General features: G+C 36.0%; 1 protein-coding gene across 1 annotated transcript; it reads right to left on the bottom strand.

Moving 5' to 3' along the window:
* Positions 1–257: 257 nt before the first annotated feature.
* On the bottom strand, positions 258–27,923 carry prss56 (serine protease 56). The gene is made up of 16 exons (XM_046876903.1): positions 27,791–27,923; positions 16,514–16,640; positions 15,369–15,527; positions 13,582–13,836; positions 12,950–13,139; positions 11,242–11,350; positions 9,901–10,057; positions 9,634–9,776; positions 5,650–5,809; positions 5,326–5,514; positions 4,355–4,522; positions 3,012–3,190; positions 2,335–2,731; positions 2,065–2,136; positions 1,807–1,913; positions 258–937 (listed from the first exon to the last, which is right to left on the bottom strand). Exons 2-16 carry the CDS (start codon positions 16,611–16,613, stop codon positions 764–766), a joined length of 2,559 nt encoding a protein of 852 aa, XP_046732859.1. The 5' UTR covers positions 16,614–16,640; positions 27,791–27,923; the 3' UTR covers positions 258–763.

Raw genomic sequence — 27,923 nt, 5'->3', positions numbered from 1 at the left:
AGTGTTCAGAAGGTGCATTGAGCCTATTGCTTTACTCAACTGGTGTGTGATACAGTAAAAACCATTTAAAAACAGATTGGAGTGCTTTTAAAAAGGATAGCAAAGGGGTAGTGATGGTTAAGCTGGTTTTGAATTTATTAAGATAAATTAAAGTTGCATTCTGTTCCTACATGTTTTTTGTTTGTTTGTTTTTGTTTTTTTACAAAAATATGAAATGTCATATCTATACAAATAAATACATTAAAATTATACCAATCCAGTTCAAATAGAGATTTCACATCTCCTGTACTGCAGTGAATAAATTAAGGACACATGACTCATATGTCCCATAGAAATGCTGTCAATTTAAAATGTGAACATCAGTACAAGAACAAACGTCATTATTCTGTAATAATGTAAATGTATTGACATGAACAGCTTGCAAAATTGAATATAAAATATTTGGGGTATATTGTTGTCTAGAATGTGTATAAAGACTACTGAAAAATACTTTAAGTGATCGTCTCTCTGACAGCTAATATGCTGCTGAAATATTTTTTTGATTTATGAAAAGTTATCATTTATACCATTCTTCTTAAATCTCAGCCTATGAAATTCTGAGGACAAAATGCATCACTTGAAATAGTTCTGCCCAGGTTTAAAAGAGAAGAGCTTTCAAACAAGTGATATTATACAGTGTTAGATTCAAGATTAGGTGATTAGAACCCACTGTCTGAACAAATTCAGACTGTAATGTGGAGTGATGCATGTTTGCTTACAGTTTTTACTTTTTAAGTGCCTTGATTGCTAGAGCAATGATGCGTGGCATGGTCCTATAGAATGACTCATTCTCCAAACCAACAAGACTGTAGAAGTTCAAAAGATGTCCTCCTACAGTTGCTTTGATCCTTGCTTCATATAGACCATGTTCATTTTTAGTAGTGAGGTCAACCAGTACCTGAAATTAGACACACCTCTATGGTTAACACAATGTTCAGACGCACAATATGCAAAGCCTATTACATAGACAGGTTTGAAAATTTGAGGTCACTGTGACATTACCGTACAGATAGACACCAATATATATAACTAAACTGCGGCAAAAATTAGAGGAAGATTTTACAATATTATTTTTAAACCCATTTAAAAAATATTAGGGGTTCTTCACTAGAGTATTTAACATAGAATCTAGTATTGAACATTGACATAAGTATACAAAAATATATAAAAGTCATTTATAGTGTTAATATATGTTTTTGTATTGGTCAAATTTAAACAGGAACCTTGTGTAAAATGTCATATTTATGTCATGTTATTGCCAGAATTATTGCCCAACTTCAAAAGCCATAATTCAAGTCCTATTCACATTGCACATATGGACTCACATTTACCAGCATATATGAATTCTTAATTTGCCCACACTTGACAAACTATATGCATGTTATAAACTTGTCAATACCCTGCAATTCAATTCTATAATCTAAATGTTTTGAAAATCTACACTTGTTTTTTTTTTCTGTAAATGTTTTGAAAATCTACACTTGTTTTTTTTTTCTGTAAATGTTTTGAAAATCTACACTTGTTTTTTTTCATGCTGTTTGACAATTGCCTTGATATGTTTTTTCCTCACAATTTAGATTTTCCTGCAAGCTTTAGAAACTCCAGTTGGTCACCTGCATTTTGATCCATATATGCCTCCTGACATTTGATTTTAAGGGTTTCCGTCTTTTTGCACTACTTCAAATAAACAGCTCTTATAAAGGCAACTAAAAGCAGGCAGCAAGTGTTTGTACACTCTCTTACTCATTCATTCTTTCACATTCTCACCTCTTGGAAATTCATGTTGAGGTTGCTTGGTGTGATGTTTAGAATCCATTTGTACGTTTCCTTGGTAACAGTGACCTGCTGTGCCAACTCTGCAACCACAGGACACACTAAAACACAGATACATACTCCTTCAGTTCAGAAATACATGCTTTTAATAAGTTTGTAAACCAATCTAATTTACCCATAAATTGTTTATTGAATTGTGGACTGAGTGTAAAACAAGAGCTGATAAATGGTCAGTGTTTTAATGGTTTATACCTTTATTAATACTGTTGTTACTTGATTCATGTTCATAAAGCAGCTGCCTTCTGTGTCTTCTTTGAGCAAACCCTGGGGAAAAAACAATGCTGTATATTTAATTTTTCAAAGGATTTTTAAAACCGCTGTATTATAGTGAAAAGAACAACATTATCCTGTCATGAGTTGAGATACTTTGGTTTCTTTACAAAATTTCAACACAGATATAATTAGAAATACTAATATTTGTTCAATTTTTATTTCCAAAAGTACTGAGGGAATGTAAATCACCACTTTTCTTCTTGTTGGAGTAGAGTTGAAGTAGCAGTGGAAGCTGGGTAGGGGTGAAGTTTGTTACTGGGAGTCTTTCTTCTATTAAATCAGACATCCATGAGTATGTTCCACTCTGCACAGACCTCTCCTGGGTCCTAAACTTCTGAGGTACTAGACTCACACTTCTTAAAAAATTGTGCCAATTCATGTTGTCCTTCATGTAGGGATTCAGAGTTGGTTCAGATGTTAGCTCTAGAATGTCAGATGTTCTTCTGGAAATGATAAAATCTATCCAAAAGGACTGTCTTTTCAAATCTTTAAGTGCAGAAATGTGGCGAGTTGCCAGTCTAAAGCAAAGCAAAGTAATGGTGGAGCGCAGATCTCTGTCCAGCTGTTGAAGTGTTGAATTATTGTCCTTAAAATGACACAACATTGGGTTATGTATTTTAATTACAATCCCATAAATCATAAAATCGCAAGTCAGAGATTTTTACTCATCATTTATTTCTGTAAATAAAAAAAGCCTAGGATATTTTATAATATATAAAAAATACAATATATTTAAGATATATAGCGTAATAGTTTTTTCAAAGTTTATATTAAGTTAAAGTTTATTGATTTTGTTCAGAAACTTAGCATAAATTAGTTTACAACATGTAAGAAAGTAGTTTTTGTAAGCATAACATTTTTGTTACCTGCTGAAACAGGTCCTCCGCTTTATTGTGCTGAGTTGATTCTTCATGTTTGCTGTGGTATTCCACACTATCAGCGATGCTGTTAAAGTAATTCTCCCGGTCATCCACTAGTGGTCCCACCTGCTCAAATACAGGCGATGGGTTTTGGGCAGTAGGCATGGAGAAGTGGCTTACCTGCTCTTTTAAAACAATACAGTAATCAGTTTTCAAACCTATAAAATAATAAAACAACACAAATATACAAGGAATCCCTTTCACAATATGGAAATATATCCTTTAGGGAGCCATAAGAATGTGTCATACAGATCATTTGGTTGAATAACAATGATCTGGGTTATCAGTCCAAATAATAACCAATTTTTTTGTGAATATCTGAACAAATAACCATTTACACAGATGTGTAATATTTATGTAAGATTTAAAAAATGAAATTTCTCCATTTTAATTTATTGTAGAATTCAATCATATAATCAATAATACAGGCATGAAAATTTTGTGGAACTCAATAATTTTATATTAATGAGTTGAATAAAAACCATGTTAAATATATCTACTTGGACAATTTATATTATTCAATTAATTTTATTCAGATATAATTGACTTTATATAATACATATTTTTGGTGATAACTGATGTGTATTTCTTAGATTTACAGACGGTGAACGGACAGTTTCTGAATGTGTGGTTCCGACTGTGAAGCATGGTAGAGAAGGTGGGATGGTGAGGGGTGCTTTGCTAGAGACACTGTTGGTGTTTTACTCAAAAATGAGGACAAACATATCCAGCATGGATACCACAGCATTTTGCAGCAACATAATATCCTAATCTTGGTCCCATTACACTTAGTGGGAACATAATTTGTTTTCCAACAGGATGATGACCCCAAACACATGGTTATGTAAGAGCTAAATTTTTAAGAAGGTGAGTGATGGAGTGCTGCATCAAATGACCTGGCCTCTACAATCACCCACTCTAAATTCATATTTTGGAAAGAGTTGGGTCAGAAAGTGAAGGAAAAGCAGCCAACAAGCAGTCGACAATTCTGGGAAGTCATCTTTCGACTGTTACTGTATATATTTGTTAATTCAGTTAGTTCCAGTGCCCAGAAGTTAAAAGGTACTGGTAACGGTTATCAGTCAGAATAACATTTTATTGCTAGATTAATGTTTCTAACAGCAAAAAAGTTACTTTTTAGAAGTGTTTAATTAAAGCTTCTTATAAATATTATATGTTCTTAAACGATACATTATCCATCATAGTTACTCAATTACTGTAACTAACTAAAAAATTATGAAATATCACAGTTTGACACCGCGATGAACACACTGAGCTGGCAGTCATACCTGCTATAATGGTTTCTCTTCGTGTTCTCATGTTGACTGAAGAATGATAGATATGTTCTACCAGCTGCGGAATACTCTGGGTAAAGAACTTCAGGTCAACTTTATCTCGAACATAATCATCTGCCCTCTGCAACATATCCAACAGAGTCTGCAAGAACAAATATAATTCTAGAAGAAACAGAGACACCATTAAGAAAAATCAGCAAAGGTTGTACTGAAAGTCACATTGAGAACAATAGAAAGACTTAATATTTGTGAATAAATGTACAGAGGAAATAAAGACAGCAATATTTGGCCTTGATTAACACTGAAGACAGACTTGGTTTGAAGTGGGTAATAACTGTGGGTTCCAAAATGAGGGAAGTATAAAGATATCTATTATCTTTATCTTAAACACATAGTTTGCCAAGTTGGTGTGGAGTGGCCTGTACAGAGCCCTGAACTCAGCATGGTTTATTGTGCATGTGACACCTATGATTGAATAACATGCAGTACTGAATTTGTTACAAAAGGCTGAACTGGTTCCAGTTTTGAAAATAAAGACATATTATACTTTAGGGTTTACTTTCCTTTCTGTTTCCCTACTCTGTTTTTTCATTAGCCTACTAAAATGTACTTATCCTAATGGTGCTTATGCATTAAGCTTAATATAATTTCAGTGGTTATGAATCACAGTATGCTGACTGCATTCTGAGAGAAATAAGCTAAGCTTTGAGATTACTTCTAACAACATATTGGATATATCACATGTGCAGTGTCTCCCCACATCATATATCCATTTTTGTGTGCAAGATCAGTTATATAACCATTACAGATGTAGTTTTACAGTAAATACATTACCTTTAATAGCTTTTTTCACTACAATATATTTAAATGGGTGGATTGTTACAAAGTACGTCATAATGCTCAGAATACAAAATATAAGTATTAATGAACAGGATTATTCAGATTCTTAAATTAAATTAACACACGGCAGTTTTTGAAGCGGTTCTGACAGTCATCCTGGGCTTGACGCTGGCAGCCAGATGGGTCCACTGTTTTAGGGCAGTTCAGCATGTGGAAATGGCAGAGTGAGATGAACTCTAACATACGCTGCTCTTCTGACATCTTTGATGTCTTCAGAAGCTCTGCACATGTGGGTTCCCTGCTTCCAGTAGATTCTGGGATTGGACACATGCAATATCTGCTTCAGCTTATATATATTTCCTTTGTGTATGTATTTTTAACCAACACTGAGAAAGAGCAAAAACATATGGCAGTGTGAATGTGTGTGGCCGGCAATGTGTGTGACTCACTATGTATTTCAGAGAGGATCCAGTCTTTGTAAGCTACAACTCGAGTGTATACTCCTGGCTTGCCTTTCTCCCCACAGCCATCGCCCCAAGATGTTATACCATATAATTGAAACCTCCCTGAATCAAGGTCCTGGAGGATTAGTGGCCCACCAGAATCACCCTACAGAGACATAGAGCGTGGGGGTAAGAATACACAATATAGCTTTTACAGAAAAGTTTAGTTAGTGATCCAGATGGAAAGTTGTTAATTGCTATGCATGTTTATAAATAAATATACACATACAGTAATTTGCAAAAGTTTAGACGGTTGTTAAAAAGTGGTGTAAAGAGAATGCTTTAAAAAAAAGTTGACATTTGTTTAGTTTTTTTTTTTTTTTTATCAGTAGAAGCTAAATCCTAATCAAATAAATTTTTGGTGTGACCACTCTTTGACTTTCAGTTCTTACCCTTGCACACTTTGTACACTTGTAGAAAGTCAGGAATTTTGAAGGGTCAGAGTCAGGTTTATGATTAAGCAATTTAATCAAGCTGGTGCTATTGATCATTAATTTCAAAAGGGTGAAACGCAGTCATTGATTGAAAGAGGAACAGCTGTGCAGGAAGCTTAACCCTGGGTAAGGAACATCCAATCTCTGCTTTTTAGTTGAGGTTGTGGAAAACAGTTTCATGACACATATTATATACCATGGCAGGACTAGAGCACGGCATAAGGTATAAGGTATAAGGCATACTGTATCAGCAAAGTCTCACACAGGCAAACATTTCAAAATAGACTGGAGTTTCAAGATGTGCTGTTCAAGCTATTTTGAAGAATTACAAAAAATGGGCAGTGTTGAGGAGAAGCAAGGTCCAGCAAAGAACTGGTGGAAACAAGTTGAACAAGAGGTGGAAAGTGACGAAGTACAACTACTTAGTTACTATACATAAGTTGTTTTTTCTGGTGTCAGTACTTTTCCTCAATATTGTTTTTTGGACAATGTTTTACTTTCACTCAATATATTTTTTTACACAAAAATCTGTACTTTCTACTTCTATTTACAAAACAGGCTCCTTACTTTAGTTTTATTTGGTGAAATGATCAATATTTTTTCTTCACACTGCGCGATATTTCCTGTCCATCAACCTGTTTCCTGTCATTGCGCGGGTTTTTCAATCTATCACTGGTGTATCATTTCCTGACTCTCACATTTCACAGACATAGACTAGTTTACGAAGCTTACAGTGAGTAAAGCAAAAGGAAACAAGAAGTATGGGGTTAACGTGGATGAGCCAGAGGTGTTGTGAACATGACTAAGAACACTGATCACCTGATCATCATCTTTTCTATATGGTGGATGTTCAGCCTGGATACATTCATTAGGTAACAAAATTTGAAATGTATTTTTGTATTATTACATCGAAAGAATTTGCTTTAAGTCAAATTCATTTTAGTAGCACTAATTTTATTAATGTGCAATAAATGCAGCATGCATTTCTGGTTGACCATTTTTGGTAAAAATAAAAATAAATAAATTTGAGGTGAAATTAAAACCTTAACACGTTTATTCACGAGTCCTTTCTTTACTCAGATATAAAAAAACTCCACCAAAAAATTGTTTAATAAATAAACATTTGTTTGACTTATGCACCAAGTCCCAAACAGCTTTGTGTATTTTTTTTCTCATAATGCCGAAATGAACTTTAACTGTTCTGTCTTTTTTGATCATACACATAAGAGCCAAAAAATCATTAAAATCTGTAAATGGTCTACTTTTATTTCTAAACACTCATAATAATAACAAAACGCTGTGCTTTTATGAAATAAAGAAAACGGATAGAGTACGCTTTTTGCTGTCTCCGTCTGTCATCTCTCTTCATAGACACACAAATTACACAACCTAAATCTGCTTACAAACTTGCCTCACAGACATCATAAATATATGAATAGGAAGCTCAAAATGTCTACTTTTAAATAAACCATCAGATAAAACAGATATTTACTGCTTATGAAATTCTTATGAACGTTTGAGGAGGTACAGTTCCTCGAGACATAATTAACCGTCCGGTGGAAACATAGCAAAGGTTCTGTTTGGTGTCCTGGTGATATAAATAATTTAAAACACCATAATTACTTTAAAACATTTACAAGAATATTTTGTCTTCATGCTCTATGTTGAGTATGGTTTCACTAATAATAAACATACATTTGCATAAAATAATCAATATTTGTCCATGCACATGTTGATTAGAGTATTAAATACTAGGAAATTATTATTTTAAAGTACAAACCCGATTCCAAAAACGTTGGGACACTGAACAAATTGTAAATAAAAAAGGAATGCAATAATTTACAAATCTCATAAACTTATATTTTATTCACAATAGAATATAGATAAAATTTCAAATGTTGAAAGTTAGACATTTTAAAATGTCATGCCAAATATTGGCTTATTATGGATTTCATGAGAGCTACACATTCCAAAAGTTGGGAAAGGTAGCAATAAGAGGCGGAAAAGTTAAATGTACATATAAGGAACAGCTGAAGGACCAATTTGCAACTTATTAGGTCAATTGGCAACATGATTGGGTATAAAAAGACCCTCTCAGAGTGGCAGTGTCTCTCAGAAGTCAAAATGGGCAGAGGATCACCAATTCCCCCAATGCTGTGGCGAAAAATAGTGGAGCAATGTCAGAAAGGAGTTTCTCAGAGAAAAATTGCAAAGAGTTTGAAGTTATCATCATCTACAGTGCATAATATCATCCAAAGATTCAAAGAATCTGGAACAATCTCTGTCCGTAAGGGTCAAGGCTGGAAAGCCATACTGGATGCCCGTGATCTTCGGGCCCTTAAACGGCACTGCATCACATACAGGAATGCACATAATGGAAATCACAACATGGGCTCAGGAACACTTCCAGAAAACATTGTTGGTGAACACGATCCACCGTGTCATTCGCCGTTGCCGGCTAAAACTCTATAGGTCAAAAAAGAAGCCATATCTAAAGTGCAGGCATTTTCTCTGGGCCAAGGCTCATTTAAAATGGACTGTGGCAAAGTGGAAAACTGTTCTGTGGTCAAACGAATCAAAATTTGAAGTTCTTTCGTCATTGCATTCTGTTTTTATTCACAATTTGTACAGTGTCCCAACTTTTTTGGAATCTGGTTTGTACATTTAGAAAATGTGTGATTGAGTTGCCATTAAATTAATGAAAATCATGTGAATAATTGTGATTAAATATTTTAATCGATTGACAGCCCTAATATTAATATGACATGATGTCCAGTTACCACCGAAACTAAAACAGGTAGTAGTTATGGCTACTTTTTACTTAAGTACATTTTAGAGCCCATATTTCTTTATTTTGAGTAAAAAAAAAAAGGTTAGTCAGTACTTTAACTTTTACCAGAGTATTTTAAAACAGGAGTATCTGCACTTCTGGAATGAAGGTACTTTTGCCACCTCTAAATAGAACCCAGGTACATATATTTACTGTCTGAAGTCTGACCAGAAGTGGTCTTTAGGGAAGAACTGTGGCCAAGAAGCCATACCTTTTGACATGAAGAAAAGGCTACACGACTCAAATATTTATTTAAAAAATAAAAACAAGCTGTTTGCCAAAGGGTTGGAGAGCAGTACAATAATGAGTGTCTGCAAAAGGTCTTGGAGATTTGGTCAGGATTAATGTTATCCTCAATGCTGAGAAATGCAGGCCACCACAAAGTCCAAATCTTAACATTATCAAGTCTGTGTAGGATTACATGAAGAGAGAAAACTATTTGAGGGACCCTGCATCAACAGAGGATCTGTGCTTAGTTCTTCAAGATATTTGGAACAACCTATATTTTAAGTTCATTCAAAAACTGTTTATTTTTGAAAAGGTTTTTATTTTGCAGCATTTTTTCACAAGTTCCCAAAATCTTTGCACAGCACTGTATAATAAATACATACTGTATACATACTGTATTATAAAAATACATTTATATTTCAAATTCATTTGTCATACCTGACATGAGTCGATGCCTCCAGACAAGTAGCCAGCACAGAACATGGTGTTGGTAAGCAGCTGTTTACCAAGGGCACTTTTACATATGCTCTGAGACAGAAGTGGAACAATCGCCTCCATTACCACATCAGCTGCTGGACCGTCTACACTCACACAAGTATCAGTCACAGACATCAAATGCAAAACATACACACACTTGTAGTACAATGCATCTTCTCTATTCTGACATAGAATCAGTTATTTTGGTCTGAAAAGTTTTTTTGTCACCTTCATAAAGTGAGCCCCATCCAGCAACCAGACATGGTTCTCCAGAGGGTGGCTCAGTGTCAGAGGGCAAACACACCGGCATCACACGCTCTGATAAAACCACAGGAGAGCTTAGCTCCACCAGGGCAATGTCATTATTAAATGTCTTTGGGTTGAACTGCAAGGTAGATGGAAAGACACAATCAATCTATGTGTAAAAAAAAACCCTTGTTTTCATACATCTGAATTCGATACTACAGAAGTCCTCACAGCAGTAGAAATACAGGTATGTCATCAAAGGCACCATTTTTAACAATTATACTAAAAAAATAAAAAATAAAAAAATGCAAACATGCTACAGATTACATTTAGATTTCAGGTTCATATTTTCAACACTCTAACTGTTGGAATGGATAGACCACATACATAGCAAATACATTTGGGCTTGAGATCAAAAGAGGAACACTAGATGATGACAGAGGTTGTTTGAATTTCAGCTTTCAATTCGACACACATATGATTTACACAGTTAGATACCCAATAAGCTCCTTTACTTCTTTACACAAAATTACTTTGCCACATCTCGTATTTCATCACATTATCTTGTATAGTATTTCTTTGCAAATTTTTTCCAATTGCTGTTGATTTGTAGATTGCATATTTTAGTATGATCAGTATATTTCTGCGCTCAAAGACTTCTTCCAATTTTGGACTTCACCCTTGCCCTATGGAGACTCTTGGTGATGTCACTGACTGTTGTTTTTGGTATTTTTCTTAACAACTCATAATCTTTGCAGTTATTTTCATTGGTTGACCTGTATAATGTATGGATTGCATTGCCTATGCCCAATCGTGGTGCAAAATCACTGATAATTCTTTTCATTTAGCAGACTCCTTTATCCAGAGTAACTTACAATTATTTATGCAACCTTCCAATGAAAAGTCAAGTGTCTTAACCACTGAGCTACCACTTCAGCTTTCTCCCAAAGTTAGTTCTCTGTTTCTTCTAATGGTTTTTTCTTTTCAACCACAACAATCCAAGAGTAGATATACAGAGCTGATCATTTTTTAATTAATCAAACAGAGAACACACTGGCAACAAGAAACCTGCAACTTTCCAATACTTCTGAATACTTGGAAAATGGGTTGATTCAAACAAGTTGTTTAAAACATTTAATATGTAAATCTAATCTAGTGTAAACATAAGGATTTACAGAGCTGACATTTAATTTATCTTTTGATCTAAAACCAATGTGTTTTCAGTTTATTGTAAAGTAAAAAAATGCACAGTATCAAAACACCAAAAAGGCAATGCAATAAAAGCTGTCTATTGATGCATATGTACAGGTATGTAAACATTACCTTTGGGTGAACAATGATGCGGTTGACCTTCATGACCTGCTCATCAGGGTCAACCTTAGTGATGTCAAATTCCCCAACCACAGCTCTCCAGTAATGTTCACTCTGACTTCTAAAATGTAAGATGGACAGAGAAGAAGAATAAGTTGGATTTTGAGATTTACACCACAGGTATACCTGAAATTTTGTTACATGTTACATTTAGCCTGGAAATTCATAATACATAATTCCTGATATATTATATTATAATATTATACATACATTATACATTACATTATAATACATAAACAGGTTGATTGGATTAAACTAATTCATAATTGGATGATTTACTATTAATCCATTAATTATTATTTTCTAATAAATTTGAAGAATTATGCTCATTCATGCAATCTTCCTAGACACCATTTACAACTATTTCCATTGTTTCTTAATTGCTTAATTTCTTTTTTTTTATTTGAAAGCTATTGTATAAAAGTAGAATGCTTATCTTATACAATGCATAGGGGATAGGGTGTGCAGGAACTTTTATAAAAGTGCTGCAACCAGAAGTATATAAGACGAGTAGACCACATAAACCAGCAAAATGACTTCACCAATCTTTGTTTTTACCACCCAAATATTGTGTACATTGTGCTGACAAAACAGCTTTGAGCCTTCAAGGCATAGATTTCACAATATTTCTGAAGGTGTGCTGTGGTTCTGTAAGATGCAAAGTGGAACCTCTATGCATTTAATTGTTTTTCTAGCACATTCTGCAGATTCTTGATTAGATTGAAATCTGAGAAAATTAAAGTCAAAGTCAATATTTTATACAATATTTCTTGTTCCTCAAACAATTTCTGAACTTTTTTGCAATGTGACAGACAGCATTAGGCTGTTGAAATTTGCCACTGCCATCAGAGAATACCACTGCTATGAAGAATTGTATTTGGTCCACTACAATTATTAGGTGGAACTTCCAAATTAATGACAGGACCAAGGGTTCCACTGCGGCAACGTCTTCATATAGTTTTCTGAAGTTGGCTTTTTTTTCTTCAAGGTTTCCTACAGTAATTAAGTAATAAAAGTTTTTTCTTACAATGTTCAAACATCTCTGTAAATATAGGTTACACACAGAAACTATTCTTAGTTTAACCTGGGCATGCTGTCACAAATGCAAAAAATACATTCACAGACACCACTGTAGATTGATGAACTAAATGGGATCATCTGTGGTGCTGCTGATAGGAATGCAACTTGAATAGAAGGTACTGTTGTTTCATTTGTAAATAGGACAGCTGCTCTAAGCATCTCATTTCATGCTGCTCTAAGCATCTCAGACAAGTTTTGCCATCAAAAAAATTATGCCTACTGTTAATATTTGATATATTTCACACATTTTTATTTTTATTTTTATTCATTTTTTACTTTTACTTCTACTTCAGTTGCACCCTGGTTGGTTCAGTGATAAATCATGTACTTCACATTTACCCTACAAACAATAGCAAATGAAATTCAACTAAATCAAATTCATGTCACCACCTGCTTGCTCATCAGGAACAAATTTACACTTATAAAGAACATCTTATTCATTTTAATCATCACATTATCTATGTAAAGCTGCTTTGAGACAATGTTCATTGTTAAAAGCACTATAAAAATAAAAATGAATTGAATTGAAATTGAATATGTAATAAAAATCAGCTGAGTTGAATCAGTTCTAGGCTCTTACCCAACAAAGCAATGTGCAGCAGTGATGACCCAGGAGCTGTCCACCAGGACTCCTCCACACATCAGAGCTCCATTTAGTTGCAGGTTGACAATCCAAGGCCAGCTGCCAGGGGGCGCCTGAGAGCCACCCATTATGCGAGAGCGTGGCTGTGTAAGGGACTTTCCACCTAATATCCTCTGCCCACATAAAGCTACAGCATACAAATGACAGAGAGACGTAAACACTATGGCACTGTTTTTACATACAATATAATGCCAGATTTTGTGTTTAGAAATGAGTTTATTAGAGGCATGTAGGACGTTTTGGAGACAAGGTGAGGGAGGCGAGATTCAGATGGTTTGGTGCAGAGGAGGGACATGGGGTATATCGGTAGAAGAACACTGAGGATGAAGCCACCAGGGAGGAGGAAAAGAGAAAGACAAAGAAGGCGGTTTATGGATGTGGTGAGGGTAGGTAGTTGGGTTGAAAGAAGCATATGTAGAGGACAGGTGGCGGTATGGAGATGGATGATCCACTGTGGCAACCCCTAATGGGTAAAGCCGAAAGAAGAAGAAAAAGATATTGCCAGATTTTGTAAGTGCATGTTTGTTTTGTTTCCTTGACTGTGCTCAGCTTTAAAAGTGTGTATTTACTCTCTGTTCTGGTTTCTGTGGCTGGCTCCAAGTTCTGCATGGTGTTAATGAGACTGCATTGTAAAAGCCTGGAGCTGCAGCTCTCTCCCATGATTTTAATGCAGGATTCAGAGTGCAGCTCTAAGGTAGAACAGCGACGTTGGTAAAACCCACACATCTGACTCAAAGCCCAGCTTCTCTCAGTCTCTTCAGTCAAACTTTGAGTTTGTCTCATCATCTCACAGCTTGGCTCCATTAATAGAGACTCTGCAGCTCCTGAGGGAACAAAAAAATTTGTATCAGAGAGTGAAACACAAAATTAGCTAACTAAAATCTGCAATATTGTGATATCACCAGCATTTTATATATCCCCAGCAAACACCTATGTTCTCTAATAAAAGACCAACATATTCTAGCAAAGTGTAACATCACACAAGTATCAACATTCACCAGTACACACAAGAACTCCAAGAAATATCAGCATTCTCCAGTATGCATCGGTAGTCTCCAACAACCAATAAAACATACACCAACTCTAACACTAACAGTCTTCAACGCAGTCATTCTCTAGCAACAGTCACAAATGTACCACATTCTCTAATAAACACCAACATTCTCCAACAAGCTCTGTCATTCTCTAAAAAAACAACATTTTTAAAACAAGCACAAATATTCTCCAGTACCACTAATATTCCCCAATAAAAGCCAAGATTAAATTCAATGAAAGACAAGCCAAGATGAAGTCTGTACAGCAAAAGCAGATTTTGTATTTTCTGACCAGAGAGAAAGAAAGAGCAGCAAGGTCAACCATAAACCATTTTACAGAGGGATAGCAAGACCCTACAGCGGTTAGTGAGGATGGCTGAAAAGATCATCAGGGTCTCTCTTCCCTTTATTACAGACATTTACAACACACCCTGCATCTCTACAGTCACCAGAATTGTGGTTGATCACACACCCCTCATACACACTCTTTACTCTCCTGTCACCTGGAAAAAGAAGCCTTTGAGCCCTCACATTCATACTGTGTAAAAAGATTTTTCCACTAGCCATCAGACTCCTCAACATGAAGGAACTGTACTGACACACACACACACACACACACATACACATAGCTGGAAACTATTATAGCTAAAATATAGTAGATCCTAAATATTGTTTTAGCATGGTGTAACTATGACATTAGAAGTGTTTGGCCAGAATTGACTTAGCAAAGGTAAGCATCAACATCTGCCTCACATGAAGCAAGTTTGGCAATGTTATACACAGACAGTTTTGGATGCAAATTGAGTTTTTGTTATCAGGGAATGCAGGACATGACAGTCCAAAAAAAAAACTTTTTCTAACTCTTTGTAATCCTTACATTACTCATTGTATCTCTTCTGGTATATAAACACTCTTAATGTAACTGAACTTAATAATATTTGATAAAGGTTTCTTGAGTTACCTAGCGTTGTGCTATATATTATTTCCCCTTGCATGCTTCAAAACTGACTATTTACTATCAAGTGTGACATTCTTCAATTCGTCAATATGTGATGGATTAAAGAATTGCGAACTTAGATAAACCAGGATAAATGCAACACTAGTACATTTTTAGATGCCCAACACACTGGTCTAAATAAAACTGCTTTGGGAAAGAATTGCCAAAACATTTTCAAAAGGATTTTCTTTGTTTAAATACAAATTCAGATACAAACACATCAATAATTCAATTTGATGGGGACAGTTTTAAAGCGTAAATATCAGATGTTTTGGGCTGCATGACATGCTCTGGTATAATATTTAAAGGGTGTGCATGTGCTCACCACATGTTCCGGAGCGCTGTCCACAGTCCTGAAACAGGCAGGGAATGCAGCCCGTACAGCTGGCTTCTGCTCTGCGCATGTCTGCTATCGCCTGGTCCATGGAAGTAAGCGCACGGACCAAAGATGCCTCCATCACAACTGTCCCCCTATTTGAGAGAGCTATTGATAAAAACAGTGAGAGAAGGTCTTAGGGCTATTTTATTTCAATCGCTCTTTAATAATATAGATATTAAATATGTATACATAGAAAGAAAACTATAAGGCTGGGGCAAAATTATAAGACGATGAATTTGCATTGTTTAATTATGACCAATAGTATAGTGCAAAACACAGAATGTATCAAAACAATTCCCTCAACCATTCCAAGGAATGCATGACATAAGATGTGATTGGAATATGGTAATTTATTTTAAGTACATATAAATTTTTTCTTGTTTTAACATGCTACATATTACCCCTGATTTTCACACTTACACAGAAGCTGCAACAACAATGCTATAAATATGAACCAAATTATTTAACGATCCAAGACTTTGCATGTCTTTTTTAGACCAGGTCTGGAAAGTTGCTGAGAACACAAAATTCAAACTTACAAACAAATAAGTGGATCTGTGAAACAATAACACCATTTAAATAACACTAAACTATTGTAAAACTAAATACATGTACTTATTATACACTTATATTATTGAGTGTGCAAAATGTGAGCATTTCATCATATACTGACTAAGATTATAGATTATATGCTATCAAACTCTAACTAGCATAACACCAAAATCACAATTTAAATTGTTCTGTAATTATTATGCCTATATGTTGCTCTATCAAATGAAATATTCAGACTGGCATCTTCGTATAAGCTTCAGAATAACTTTAAGGTTGTCTTCTTTTATAATATATAAAATAAATTCAGGCAAATGATCTCTTTTCTTTGTAAAGACTAGAGTTCAGATCAATATACACTTGCGTTTGTTGCTCTATAATTGCATTTTAAAATGTAAAAATGTTTTTATTTATCATCTTTTTCAAACCCATAAACGTGGACTAATGTTCAGCAGAAATAAAAAAATTAGTATTTACTTTGCTGTAAGTTTTATTTGCTAATAGTTTTATCACCTAGTACATTTTAAACTGCTCATCCTTACCTTTGAGCACACTTTGTGGCATTCTGTAGACTTCTCTTTCCACAGGTGCTGCTGCACACCAACCAATCAATACCAGCACCAGGACTGACATCAGTAGCATTGTCCCACACCCTGCTTTAGGTAAGTCCTTTAAAAAAACAAGGGAGAGAAAAATATCTCTGCTGCTTTCTCTCTCACAGAACTTCTTTGTGTTAATGCTAAAGATTATGCATGGGTTCTGCTAGTACCATGCACACCTCCTTCTGCTCCCAAATCTACCCCATTCACTTAATCCAGACATCTGTCCACAAGTGTGCATGGAGGAACAATAACAGAGCATCAGTTTCTGCATGGAGGATATATACAGCCTCACCAGTCAGTGTAAGAATGAGTGCTGACCCCCATCACAGAATTAAAAAATATATAATAGTAAATGGAATAAGAGAGAGAGAGAGAGTGTGAGAGAAAGGGAGAGAGGGTGGGTATTGGTGGTATTAATATTGAGGCACAAGGGGTGAGTGTGTGTGTCATTTTATTGGTGAATGAAAAAGCGCATTGTCTGGCTCTGAGCTCGGGTACTTCAAAGACATCCAAAGATCACAGACCCGCTGCCCTCCGTGATTAATTTCATGCATTAATGTTCACCATTATCTGCAAGATTATCTTGTACTTAACCTTTCTTCCAAAAACTTTACATAACCACAGTAAGGTACTTTTAAAAAGGGTGTAAACATACATTTAAGACACATGCATGTGAAACACACATACAATTGTCCAATTCTTTCAATGGCAGTGCTGGAATTTAAGTTTAAAACCCCGTTCACTGGTCCATCCACATATAATTACTGTAACATGAAAACTTTCTTGTAAGTTTTGCCACCTGTGCATCTATCTATCTATCTATCTATCTATCTATCTATCTATCTATCTATCTATCTATCTATCTACCTATCTACCTATCTATCCATCCATCCATCCATCCATCCATCCATCCATCCATCCATCCATCCATCCATATGTATACAATAGGAGCAACATGATCCATTTTCCACCCCCATTCTCATTGTTATTCTAATAGGGTTCGTGCCCTACTTCTACTTCATGCCTTAGTGCAAAGGAATATGTAATATCTGTTGAAATGTAATTGTTGATGTAAGTGTTTCATATATTTGGCCAGCATGTGTAGATTCTACTCAAAATGCATACAGTTGACAAGCATAATTAACAGATCAACAGGACACAGAGTGGACATGGAATACAAAAAGCAATTATCCAGTGTGAAAATTCTAAATATAAAACATAAAAAAAACTAGAAAATATAAATAAAACAGAAGCAAGAAAATGTGCTTATCAGACAAAAAAAAAGAGGGATAGAGACACAAGACAGATATAGAGAATGTAAAAATGAAAATGTCAACCACAAAATGGACTGATTAAACAATGAAAAAGTGGGGTTAAGAGGAAAACTGGTACAAAGATGAGAGTGAGAGAGGCTGTAGGGATAAAAGCACAGAGCCGCTGGCCAAACCACAAACAAGCCTTCCGCCTCCATTCATCTTCTGCCTCCCTGTTCTTCTAATTTCTGCTCTTTGATGTATTCCTGTTTAACCAGCCACAATCTTATTCACTGATTGATTGTGTTGCTCTTTCTATCTTTTCAACTAAGTGGCTAAGGACATCACATTTAAGAAAATGATTATGATTAAGTTAAAGTGAAAAAAAAATATTTTGGAAGATCAGGCAACCCAAGCTCTAAGAAATTAAATTATGGTTTCAATTTCCATAGCCAATTTGAAGCTTTATTTATTGAATTTACCTTATAACTGTCTTGATCTCTCTGGATGCTTTATAAAATTTGAGAAATCAGAACCAACTCATTCCACTGTTAACATTAAACCATAAACTCTATTACTGTGTTTATGTATGTGTGCATTTAAGGGGGTTGGTGGATTGTTAATGAAAGCCTTTGCTATTGTCTCTGCCAGAAGACAATTGTAAAGTGGGTCAATGGGCTTCAAGCTCAAAAAAAATCACACAAATTTTCCCCTCCTAGAGAACTCAGTGTGACGTGTTTGGCAACAGTTAACTTACCCCCAAATCCCTGTGATTCTTTACTCTACAGCAATCTGGCAGTACTGTATCTCTGGCATCATTAGACAACCATGTAATGGAGTAATAAGATATACGATATATAATTCAAGTCAAGTCAAGTTTATTTCTATAGAGCTTTTCACAACAGACATTGTCTCAAAGCAGCTTTATAGAATTTAACGGTTATGGGCAAAGGACAAAAAAGGACTGGACTGTTGCTCAGTGGGCCAAAGTTGTCTTTTCAGATGAAAGGAAAGAAAATTTAGCATTTCATTTGTAAATCGAGACTACTCCCCGAGAGAGTACTCCCAGAGTCTGGAGGAAGAGGAGAGGCACAGAATCTAAGTTGCTTGAGGTTCAGTGTAAATTTTGCACAGTCAGTGGTGGTTTGGAGTGTCATGTCATCTGCTGGTGTTGGTCTACTGTGTTTTATCAAATCCAAGGTCAGCACAGCCGTCTACCAGGAATATTTAGAGCACTTCATTGGAGATGCTGATATCATTTTCCAGTAGGATTTGCCCACACTGCCAAAAGCACCAAAGGTTGGTTAAATGACCATGTTGTTGGTGTGTTTGACTGGCCAGCAAACTCACCAGACCTGAACCCTATAGAGAATCTATGGTGTATTGTCAAGAGGGAAATGAGAATCAGGAGACCAAATAATGCAAATGAGCTGAAGGCCACTGTCAAATAAACCTGGGCTTCCATACCATTTCAGCAGTGCCACAGAGTGGCCACCTCAATGCCATGCCGAATTGAGGCAGTAATTAAAGCAAAAGAAGCCCCCACTAAGTATTGAGTACATATACAGTAAATTAACATACTTTCCAGAAGGCCAACAATTCACTTAAATTTTTTTTTTGATTGGTCTTTATGAAGTATTCTAATTTTTTGAGAAGTGAATTTGTGGGTTTTTGTTAAATGTGAGCCAAAATCATCAAAATTAAAAACAATAAATAAAACACTTGAAATATATCAGTCTGTGTGATGATATACGAATTTAATTTTTTGTATTGAATTACTAAAATAAATGAATTTTTTTTAAACAATTTTATTGAGATGCACCTGTATTTTAATACTTGAATGCAAATCACTGACTGTATCAGAAACCTATGGAATTAAAATTAGGCTTAAATTAGACTTTGCCCGGCCTTTTGGCCTGGCCATTTTTGTTCTAATTTAAGCTTAATTTTAAGTGAAGCAGTCTTCAAAAGCTGTTTGTTTGTGGGTCTTCCTGCTCTCAGTTGTGTCTTTATTGAGTGAAAGTCTCTCTAAAATTCTATACTTTAATCACATCTGGATTGCTACATTTCAAATCTATTATGGTAATAAAATCACCATTGGCAAATTACTAAATTGTGTCACTGCATAAATTCCTGAATATACATCCATACAGCTCATTAATACCAGCCACCCCTGGTAGTTGTCAATGTCTGAGTAGTGTTTATGTAAATGCGAGAATAAAGAAAAACCATATGTAAATGAGTATATGATATATCCCTAATAAAAATGTAACTTTTTATTTAATAATGACCTTCCGTTGTTTCAAGAGTATGTTTGAACATTGGGTTAAAAACTAAAAACTGGACTACAGTGCAGGAAAAACAGAGTGGGAAAAAAAAAACATTTTCTAACCTTTCTAAATGGCACTATGTTGATTCAAACTATGAATGATTAATGGAAGGAATTACATGATGTCAGAGATGTCTCACATCATCATATGTGTGATGCAGAAGACACTGCTCTGCATCACTCTATCTACCTGTAATTCTACTGCATACCACATTCTCACATTCAACACATCTAGACAAACATAAACATTTTCACTTTAGAAATATGCCATTAAACCAATAAGGCCTACAGTGGATATACAGTAAACAGTTTACACACCACTGTTAAAATGGCAGTTCCCTGTAAAAATTAAGCCAAAATAAATCCATCTTAAATAGAAAACCTACAATTATGTCAGATACTTTTTTGGTGAAAATAGAAAAAAATAAAGTGATCAACTGCTTCTGATCAGTCATTTCTAAAAGATTGTCTTCACATATTCTTGGATTCAATTGACTGCTGAAACCATGATCTGCAAAGAGTTTACAAAGCATGCAGGGTTTATCACTTCTTGTACTTCACTGATCAGAAGATGATAAAAGCATAGTGCAGCATGGCAGTGGTAGCCTCATTATTTAGACAGAGCTGGTGTTTTATTCTTGGTTTATTTTTTACATCACAAAAACCTGCAAATTTCAACAGGGGTGTGTAGATTTGTATATATGCACACTCACTATCAACTGTTAGGGACAACTGTACATCATGCAGTTAAATCTTCAGAATCATGCAGTTACCTAATCAGTCAATCATCAGCATTTTACAATATACTTAATTGATCAAACTGACCCTCCAGTACCAACATCTATGCCACAAGTCACAAAGGTACACAGACCGATTTTTTTTTATGTAAATATAAGCTGAGAACGACCTGAATGTGCAAGTGGACTTGAGTGTATATAGGGTAGCCAGTACAAAGAAAAATATCCTGCTCCTTTATTTTCTTTTCTTAATAGAAAAAAAAATATCACTCCCTGTGTTCATCAGGAACATGTTTAAATTCTACATTTCATATGTAGCTATGTATAAAGTATATAGCTTTATTTATTAGTAAACTAAAGTATTAGCATAAAAGGACACATTTTTTGCAGTGCAGTGAAAACCATTCACTGTGATATAAAAAAGATTGAGATCAGTCCCAAGACAAGAATTTCCAGATTTAATTTCCTGATATTTAATATTCTGATATATATCAATATTCTGATACATCTAGAGGTGTTAAAAGACTAAGATCATGTAACTTTGGGGTTAGTTAAACAGACAGGTGTTTCTTGCTGTGTAGGTATGCCCTGGTAGATCACCTGTCACCTGTGAAAACTGCATTTAATGGTTAAAAAAAAGGGTGCACAAACATTAATACCAGATAGTTGTCTATAAAGGAAAAGCAAACCTTAAGCTGACATAAGAGGGAATATCAGAAGTCTGTCTGTTCTCTGTTGTCTGGATGAAGTGAGTACAACAGTGTGGAAAGAAACCACATTAGACAGGTTGGTTGATGACTAAAAAATTATAGAAAAACCCAGAACATCATGATGTAGCAGGCCAATGTTTCAAATCACAACGAAAGAAATGAAAGCAGAGGGAGGAAAAGTGGAAGATTTTATACTAGCTAAGTCAATTAACCAGGCCTTAACCCAAATGAGCATACATTTCTCCTCCTAATAAACAGACTGAAGGGAGATGCATGCAACTCTAAATTTGATCTAAAGTTAGAGATGCACTAAATGCAATCTATGGCTGCTTTTAGATTGAAATACTTCAGTGTTGTTGAACTATATGTTAAATCATTTATTGACAAAAAAAAATACATTTTGCATATGACATTAAGATTTACAATAATGCATGGAAACAATACACCTATGATGTTTCACAAAAACTAAATCACAACAAAATAATGTGTTCAGGCCAAAGCATTGAAGAAATTTCAATACTGAATCGAACTGTGTTTAGCAGTTAAGCTTTCAGTATTAATGGCTGTGACCACTGGCGATCTGAGTACAAAATACAGCACACTACAGACCTGCATGGAACGGATTTTTCATTTTCCTTCGCAAGGTTCTGTCCCGCTCCCCCAAAAATATGTTATTTACTTCAGTTCCTGTCTGCAATATTTAAGTTCGGTCCCCCTCCTGCCCGCAAAATCCCGCAGGTGAAATGTATAAGTAGTTTTATTTTCAATGCACTGACCCATTCTTCCTGCTGAATAAAAAAGAAAAGGAAATAAACAAACATGTTTTGTTTTATTTGAGTTTGACATTTTGCATAAATGATGAACATGGACATAAATAAGGACTCAAGTGAAACGATATCTTATAAAAAAAACAATAAAAAAAAAAAACAGGCCAAGGTTTTGTTGTGTTGTATGTTCCTTTAACTAATAATGAAGTAATATATGTAGCACTCAGTGATTCTTATCTGTCTTGCGCTTCAGACATTGTGCAGGGGCTGCGCGGAAGTGCAGTTCTCTACAGCACACCAAAAACAGCGCCATCCGCTGGGCCAAATCTACAATTGTTTAGTTTCAATTCTTTTCACATAAACATGAAATGCTTTTCTAAGTGCTTTTATGCTTTTCTAAATGCTTTAATAGTTACTTATATCAGTATTTGTATTTACATTTTATTGAAATTCAAACAATTTATCTTTTTATACATGGCAATTCCAGAAACTCTCCGAAAGAATAAACTCCTGTGGTTTTCATCAAAGTGTTGTAAGTGAAATTAAAGTGGCTGCCAGGTTTTTTGCCAGTTAATTTAACTGCCCCAGAGTATTGGTCATGGCTTTAAAACGTTACATTTTAAACACTTAGAATATTTTGTCTTCATGCTCTATGTTTGCTCTTTAAGTAAGTCCTGCGTTAATGGGATCACGCTTTTTATTAGTGGCGCTATTATGCTCACTGAGTCAAGTGAGTTGTTTCTGCTGTAGTGCTAAAAGTAAAATAATATAATTTCATGTGAAAATTTAGACACTGTTTAAAATGTATTGAACACCTTAATTCAATTCAATTCATTTTTATTTGTATAGCGCTTTTAACAATGAACATAAATATGTTCTTTATAAGTAAGCTTGTCCCTGATGAGAAAGCTGGTGGCGACTGTGGCAAGGAAAAACTCCCCGAGATGGCATAAGGAATAAACCTTCAAAGGAACCAGACTCAAGAGGGAACCCATCCTCATCTAGGTTGCACCGAATGTCCATTTATAGCAGATATGCGATGTTGCGGGGTACAGTGATGATGATCAGAAACGAAAAGAAGTCCTGAGTCAATATAGCAGTCTGTTGACATTAACTACAGTCCAGTCTATTCTTAAAGCTTCGGTTCTTTCTCCGGAATTTAATGTAACAACCCAAGGCGTTAATTAGAAACCATCCCAAGCTGCACAGAGTGGCCTCCAATCGAAGAGAACACCATCCAGAGGCAGGCCTGGTCAAAGTGGGAAGATCCACAGACACGAGAGGGGCAAGAACAGTGGTCACTGGAACCCCTATATGGTCTATAGCAGCATAGCTAAAAGGGAGAACCAGAAGTTAACAACGACATTAGGGATCTCTGGGATAAGAGACGACCCACCACACCAAAACTGAGTGAAAGTGTGAAAGTGAGGGGACAACAGCATACAAATATCCCAGTTCACCAAACACTCTTTACCTAAGAAAAAAATCTACTGATAAAAGGCTTGACTAAATAAATATGTTTTCAACCTCGACTTGAACACTGAGACTGTGTCTGACTCCCGAACACTGATTGGAAGTTTGTTCCAAAACTGTGGGGCTTTATAAAAGAAAGATCCGCCCCCTGCTGTAGTCTTCATTATTTGAGGTACCAACAAATATTCTGCACCTTTTGATCTAATTAGGCGTGGACAGGGGCATAGCCATCATTTTAAAAGTGGGGGGGACAAAATGTGTAGTGTTACCTGTTTTTTTTTCCTCTACTAAAAAAGTGAGGGGGACGAATTAACTTTTTATAAAAAGTGCGGGGGACGCGTCCCCCGCGTAATCTACGCCCCTGGGTGTGGAGGATCATACTGGTACAGAAGTTCACTCAGATACTGTGGTGCGAGACCGTTAAGTGCTTTATACGTCAGTAGTAGTATTTTATAATCAATGCGAGAATTGATTGGGAGCAGTGTAGACTGATTAAAACAGGGGTGATGATTATATTTTCTAGATCTAGTGAGGACTCTTGCTGCTGCATTCTGAACTAACTGAAGCTTATTTATGCACTTACTCAAACACCCAGACAGTAGAGCATTACAGTAGTCTAATCTAGATGTAACAAATGCATGAATTAGTTTTTCTGCATCCTTTCGACATCATATTTCTATATTTTTAAGGTGAAAGAAGGCAATCCTGGTAATATTATTCGCGTGAGCCTCAAAGGAAAGACTAGGGTCAATAATAACACCAACGTCCTTTACACGCTCCTCAACATTATTAAGCTGATCTCTCTCATCTGGCTTTGCTGAGATATACAGCTGTGTATCATTAGCATAGCAATGAAAGCTAATACAATGTTTATGTTTAATATATAAAAGAACACCAAACTTTACCTCAGAGAGTGTGGCGAACTCACGAGTTACATCAACAAACTGATAGCGATCAGTCAAATAAGACCTGAGCCAAGAGAGAGCTGTTCCCTTTATTCCAACAACGTTCTCAAGTCTAGCAAGTAGTATAGTGTGATCAATGGTGTCAAAAGCTGCACTAAGGTCGAGCAAAACAAGTAAGGAGACAAAACCCTGATCAGAGGCCAATAACAGGTCATTTACCACCTTAACTAGTGCCGTCTCTGTGCTATGATGAGGCCGACATCCTGACTGACACATTTCAAAAATGTTATCCATAAGTATGTGTGAGCATAACTGCTGTGCTACAACCTTTTCTAAAATTTTGGATATAAAGAGGAGATTTGATATTGGTCTGTAGTTGGACAACTGACATGGGTCAAGGTCAGGTTTCTTAATAAGGGGGTGGATAACTGCCAGTTTGAAGGATTTAGGTACATAACCAGTGCTAATGGAAGAGTTAATTATTTTTAAAACAGGTTCAATTACCTCTGGAGTTATCTGTTTAACTAACTTGTAGGCAAGGGATCGAGAATGCAGGTTGATGATTTTGATGAGGAAATTAATGAAATTAAGTCATTCTTATGAATAGGAGTGAAGCATTGTAGCTGATTGTTTCCTACAATTACACTGCTGTCTACAGAGTTACTTGTAAAATAATTTGGATTTATATTAACCTTCTGGATTTCTTGCCTGGTGTTTTTTTAATTTTATTATTAAAAAAGTTCATGAAATCATTACTACCTATTGATGGTGTGCATGTTAGCGCAGTGCTTTTATTTCCTGTTAATTTTGCTACTGTGCTGAATAAAAATCTAGGAATATGCTTGTTATTTTCTATGAGGGTGGAGAAATATGCTGATCTGGCAGCACTAAGAGATTTTCTATTATTTAAGAGGCTCTCCTTCCATGCTATTTGAAATACTGTTAATTTAGTTTGACGCCATTTATGTTCTAATTTTCGAGTGGTCTGTTTTAAGGTGCGCGTATGATCATTATACAACTGTGCTAATTTTTTCTCCCTGATCATTTTGGTCTTAAGGGGAGCTACATAATCTAGAGTGTAACGTAACGTTGTTTCTAGATGTTCAGTGGCCCAGTCGAGCTCTGCGGGGTCTGACGGAGATCTATCTAATATCGTAATTTCTGGAAGATTACTGATAAAACGCGCTGCTGTAGCTAACGTGAAAGTACGCTTAACACGGTAACGTGGTGAGGTAAAAATGCAATGACTGAGGCAAATTTTAAACGAGATTAGATAATGGTCTGAAATAGCTTCAGACTGTGGAATTATGACTAAGTTTTTTATTTTTAATCCAAATGTTAACAACAAATCAAGAGTGTGTCCACCACTATGAGTGGCTCCTATAACATTCTGATTAATTCCAACTGACTCTAGAATGGACACAACTGCTGCTCTTAAGGAGTCTTCCTGATTATCAAAATGAATATTAAAGTCACCAACAATTAATGCTTTGTCTAAAGAAGTAGCTAAATTTGTAATTAAATCTGCAAATTCCATCAGAAAATCAGAGTAGGGCCCTGGGGGTCTATAAATAATAATTAGTGGAATTAACTGACTGGACCTGCTTTCAGACACTGAATATTTTATGTTGGTGTAAAGAACTTCAAATGTTTTACATTTTTGTTTAGTCTTTTGTGTGACGTTTAGATTATTATTATAAATAGCTGCTACCCCACCTCCTCTGCCATTTAGACGGGGCTGATGTATGTAACTATACCCAGGAGGACTCGCTTCATTTAATGCTACATATTCATTCGATTTAATCCATGTTTCTGTCGAACACATTATATTAAACTCCTGGTCGGTAATGATTTCGTTTATAGTAAGCGCTTTTGACGTGAGAGATCTAATATTCAACAATCCAATTTTTAGATCAGAGGTGCTGGCTGTGCGTTCAGTCCTATTTAGTTTAATGTTAATCAGGTTACTAAAACAGACTTTCTGATAATTCCTATATTTTGGTTTTGCTCGGGGGACAGACACAGTCTCAATATGGTGGATCCTGAGTGACGACTCTGTGCAGCTAGCAGACGGTCGGTTTGGCCTGTCTGTCTGCTCCCTAGCCTTGGCTCTAGACAGTCACTTGTTAACTAGTGCTGTTCTGAGACTATTACCTATACTACAAGAAATGAGAGCAGCACCTTCCCGGGTGGGATGGATACCGTCCCGCCCTAACAGGCCAGCCTTGCCCTCAAAAATGCTCCAATTATTAATGAAGCCCACATTATTTTTGGAGCACCACTCGGACATACAGCAGTTCAGCGACCATAACCTGCTGTAGGCTACATCGCCACGTCGCATTGGGATGGGGCCAGAGCATGTTACTGCATCGGACATTGCCTTCGCTAATTTACACACCTCTATAATATTACTCTTAGTAACCTCTGACTGTCGAAGGCGTATATCATTAGCTCCTGTGTGAAAAACTATCTTAGAGAACCTGTGCTTTCCTAAGAATCTAAGCTGACCTGCTATGTCCGGCGCCCTGGCTCCCGGTATACACATAACCTGTGCTGCTGGTGCCCCTAAAGGTCTAGCTAATTTCACGTGCCTCAGAATAGAGTCTCCTAAAACCAGAGCTCTTTCAGGTTTTTTAGCGGGTGCTTCACTGAGGAGAGCAAACCTGTTGGACACGCGAAGCGGAGAGGAATGGTGCTCCCGTGGGCGAGCCTTAGCGTTAGCTTTGGCTTTGCGAGTATGCCGCCGAGTCGTCACCCATTCGCCCCGCTGCGAGGGCTCTAATGCCGGAGTCGGGGGAATATTACCTTCACCTAGGGCATCCAGACTTTCCCCTGCAGAACCTGGACTGCTCTCACACTCACTACTTCTCTCTAGACTCTGGATGCGCTCCTCTAATGCTAAGATCTTCTCCGTCAAAGAGCAAACTAGCTTACACTTCTCACAGATAAAATTACCGCTAACAACGGAGAGAGACTGACTAAACATGTCACACTTCACACACTGAGTGAACTGGATGTTCGCCATAGTAGAGAAATTACGTACCTTAATGTGTTTACTGTAGTGTGTGTTCGTAGTTCTGGTGAATGTCCTCCGCTCACTGCTTTCAAACCCTCAAACAGGGAAAAAGCGCTCTTCCGAAAGCAAAAATATTAGAGACGGAGCCAACGAAAGTGAA

Source organism: Silurus meridionalis, chromosome 20 (assembly GCF_014805685.1).
Source record: "Silurus meridionalis isolate SWU-2019-XX chromosome 20, ASM1480568v1, whole genome shotgun sequence".
NCBI classification, from domain to species: Eukaryota; Metazoa; Chordata; class Actinopteri; order Siluriformes; family Siluridae; genus Silurus; species Silurus meridionalis.
The sequence above is the reverse complement of the archived record's forward strand: the minus strand, read 5'-3'. Positions and strand labels throughout refer to the sequence as shown.

Bases quoted from the DNA above. Each gene is read 5' to 3' on its own strand.
- prss56 (XM_046876903.1), bottom strand. From the start codon at position 16,613: ATGCTACTGATGTCAGTCCTGGTGCTGGTATTGATTGGTTGGTGTGCA. The intron at 9,777-9,900 runs GTGACAAAAAAA...GTGTGAGTGTAG, and splicing joins ATGGGGCTCACTTTATGAAG to ACGGTCCAGCAGCTGATGTG. The intron at 5,515-5,649 runs GTGAGTCACACA...GTCCAATCCCAG, and splicing joins GATCCTCTCTGAAATACATA to AATCTACTGGAAGCAGGGAA.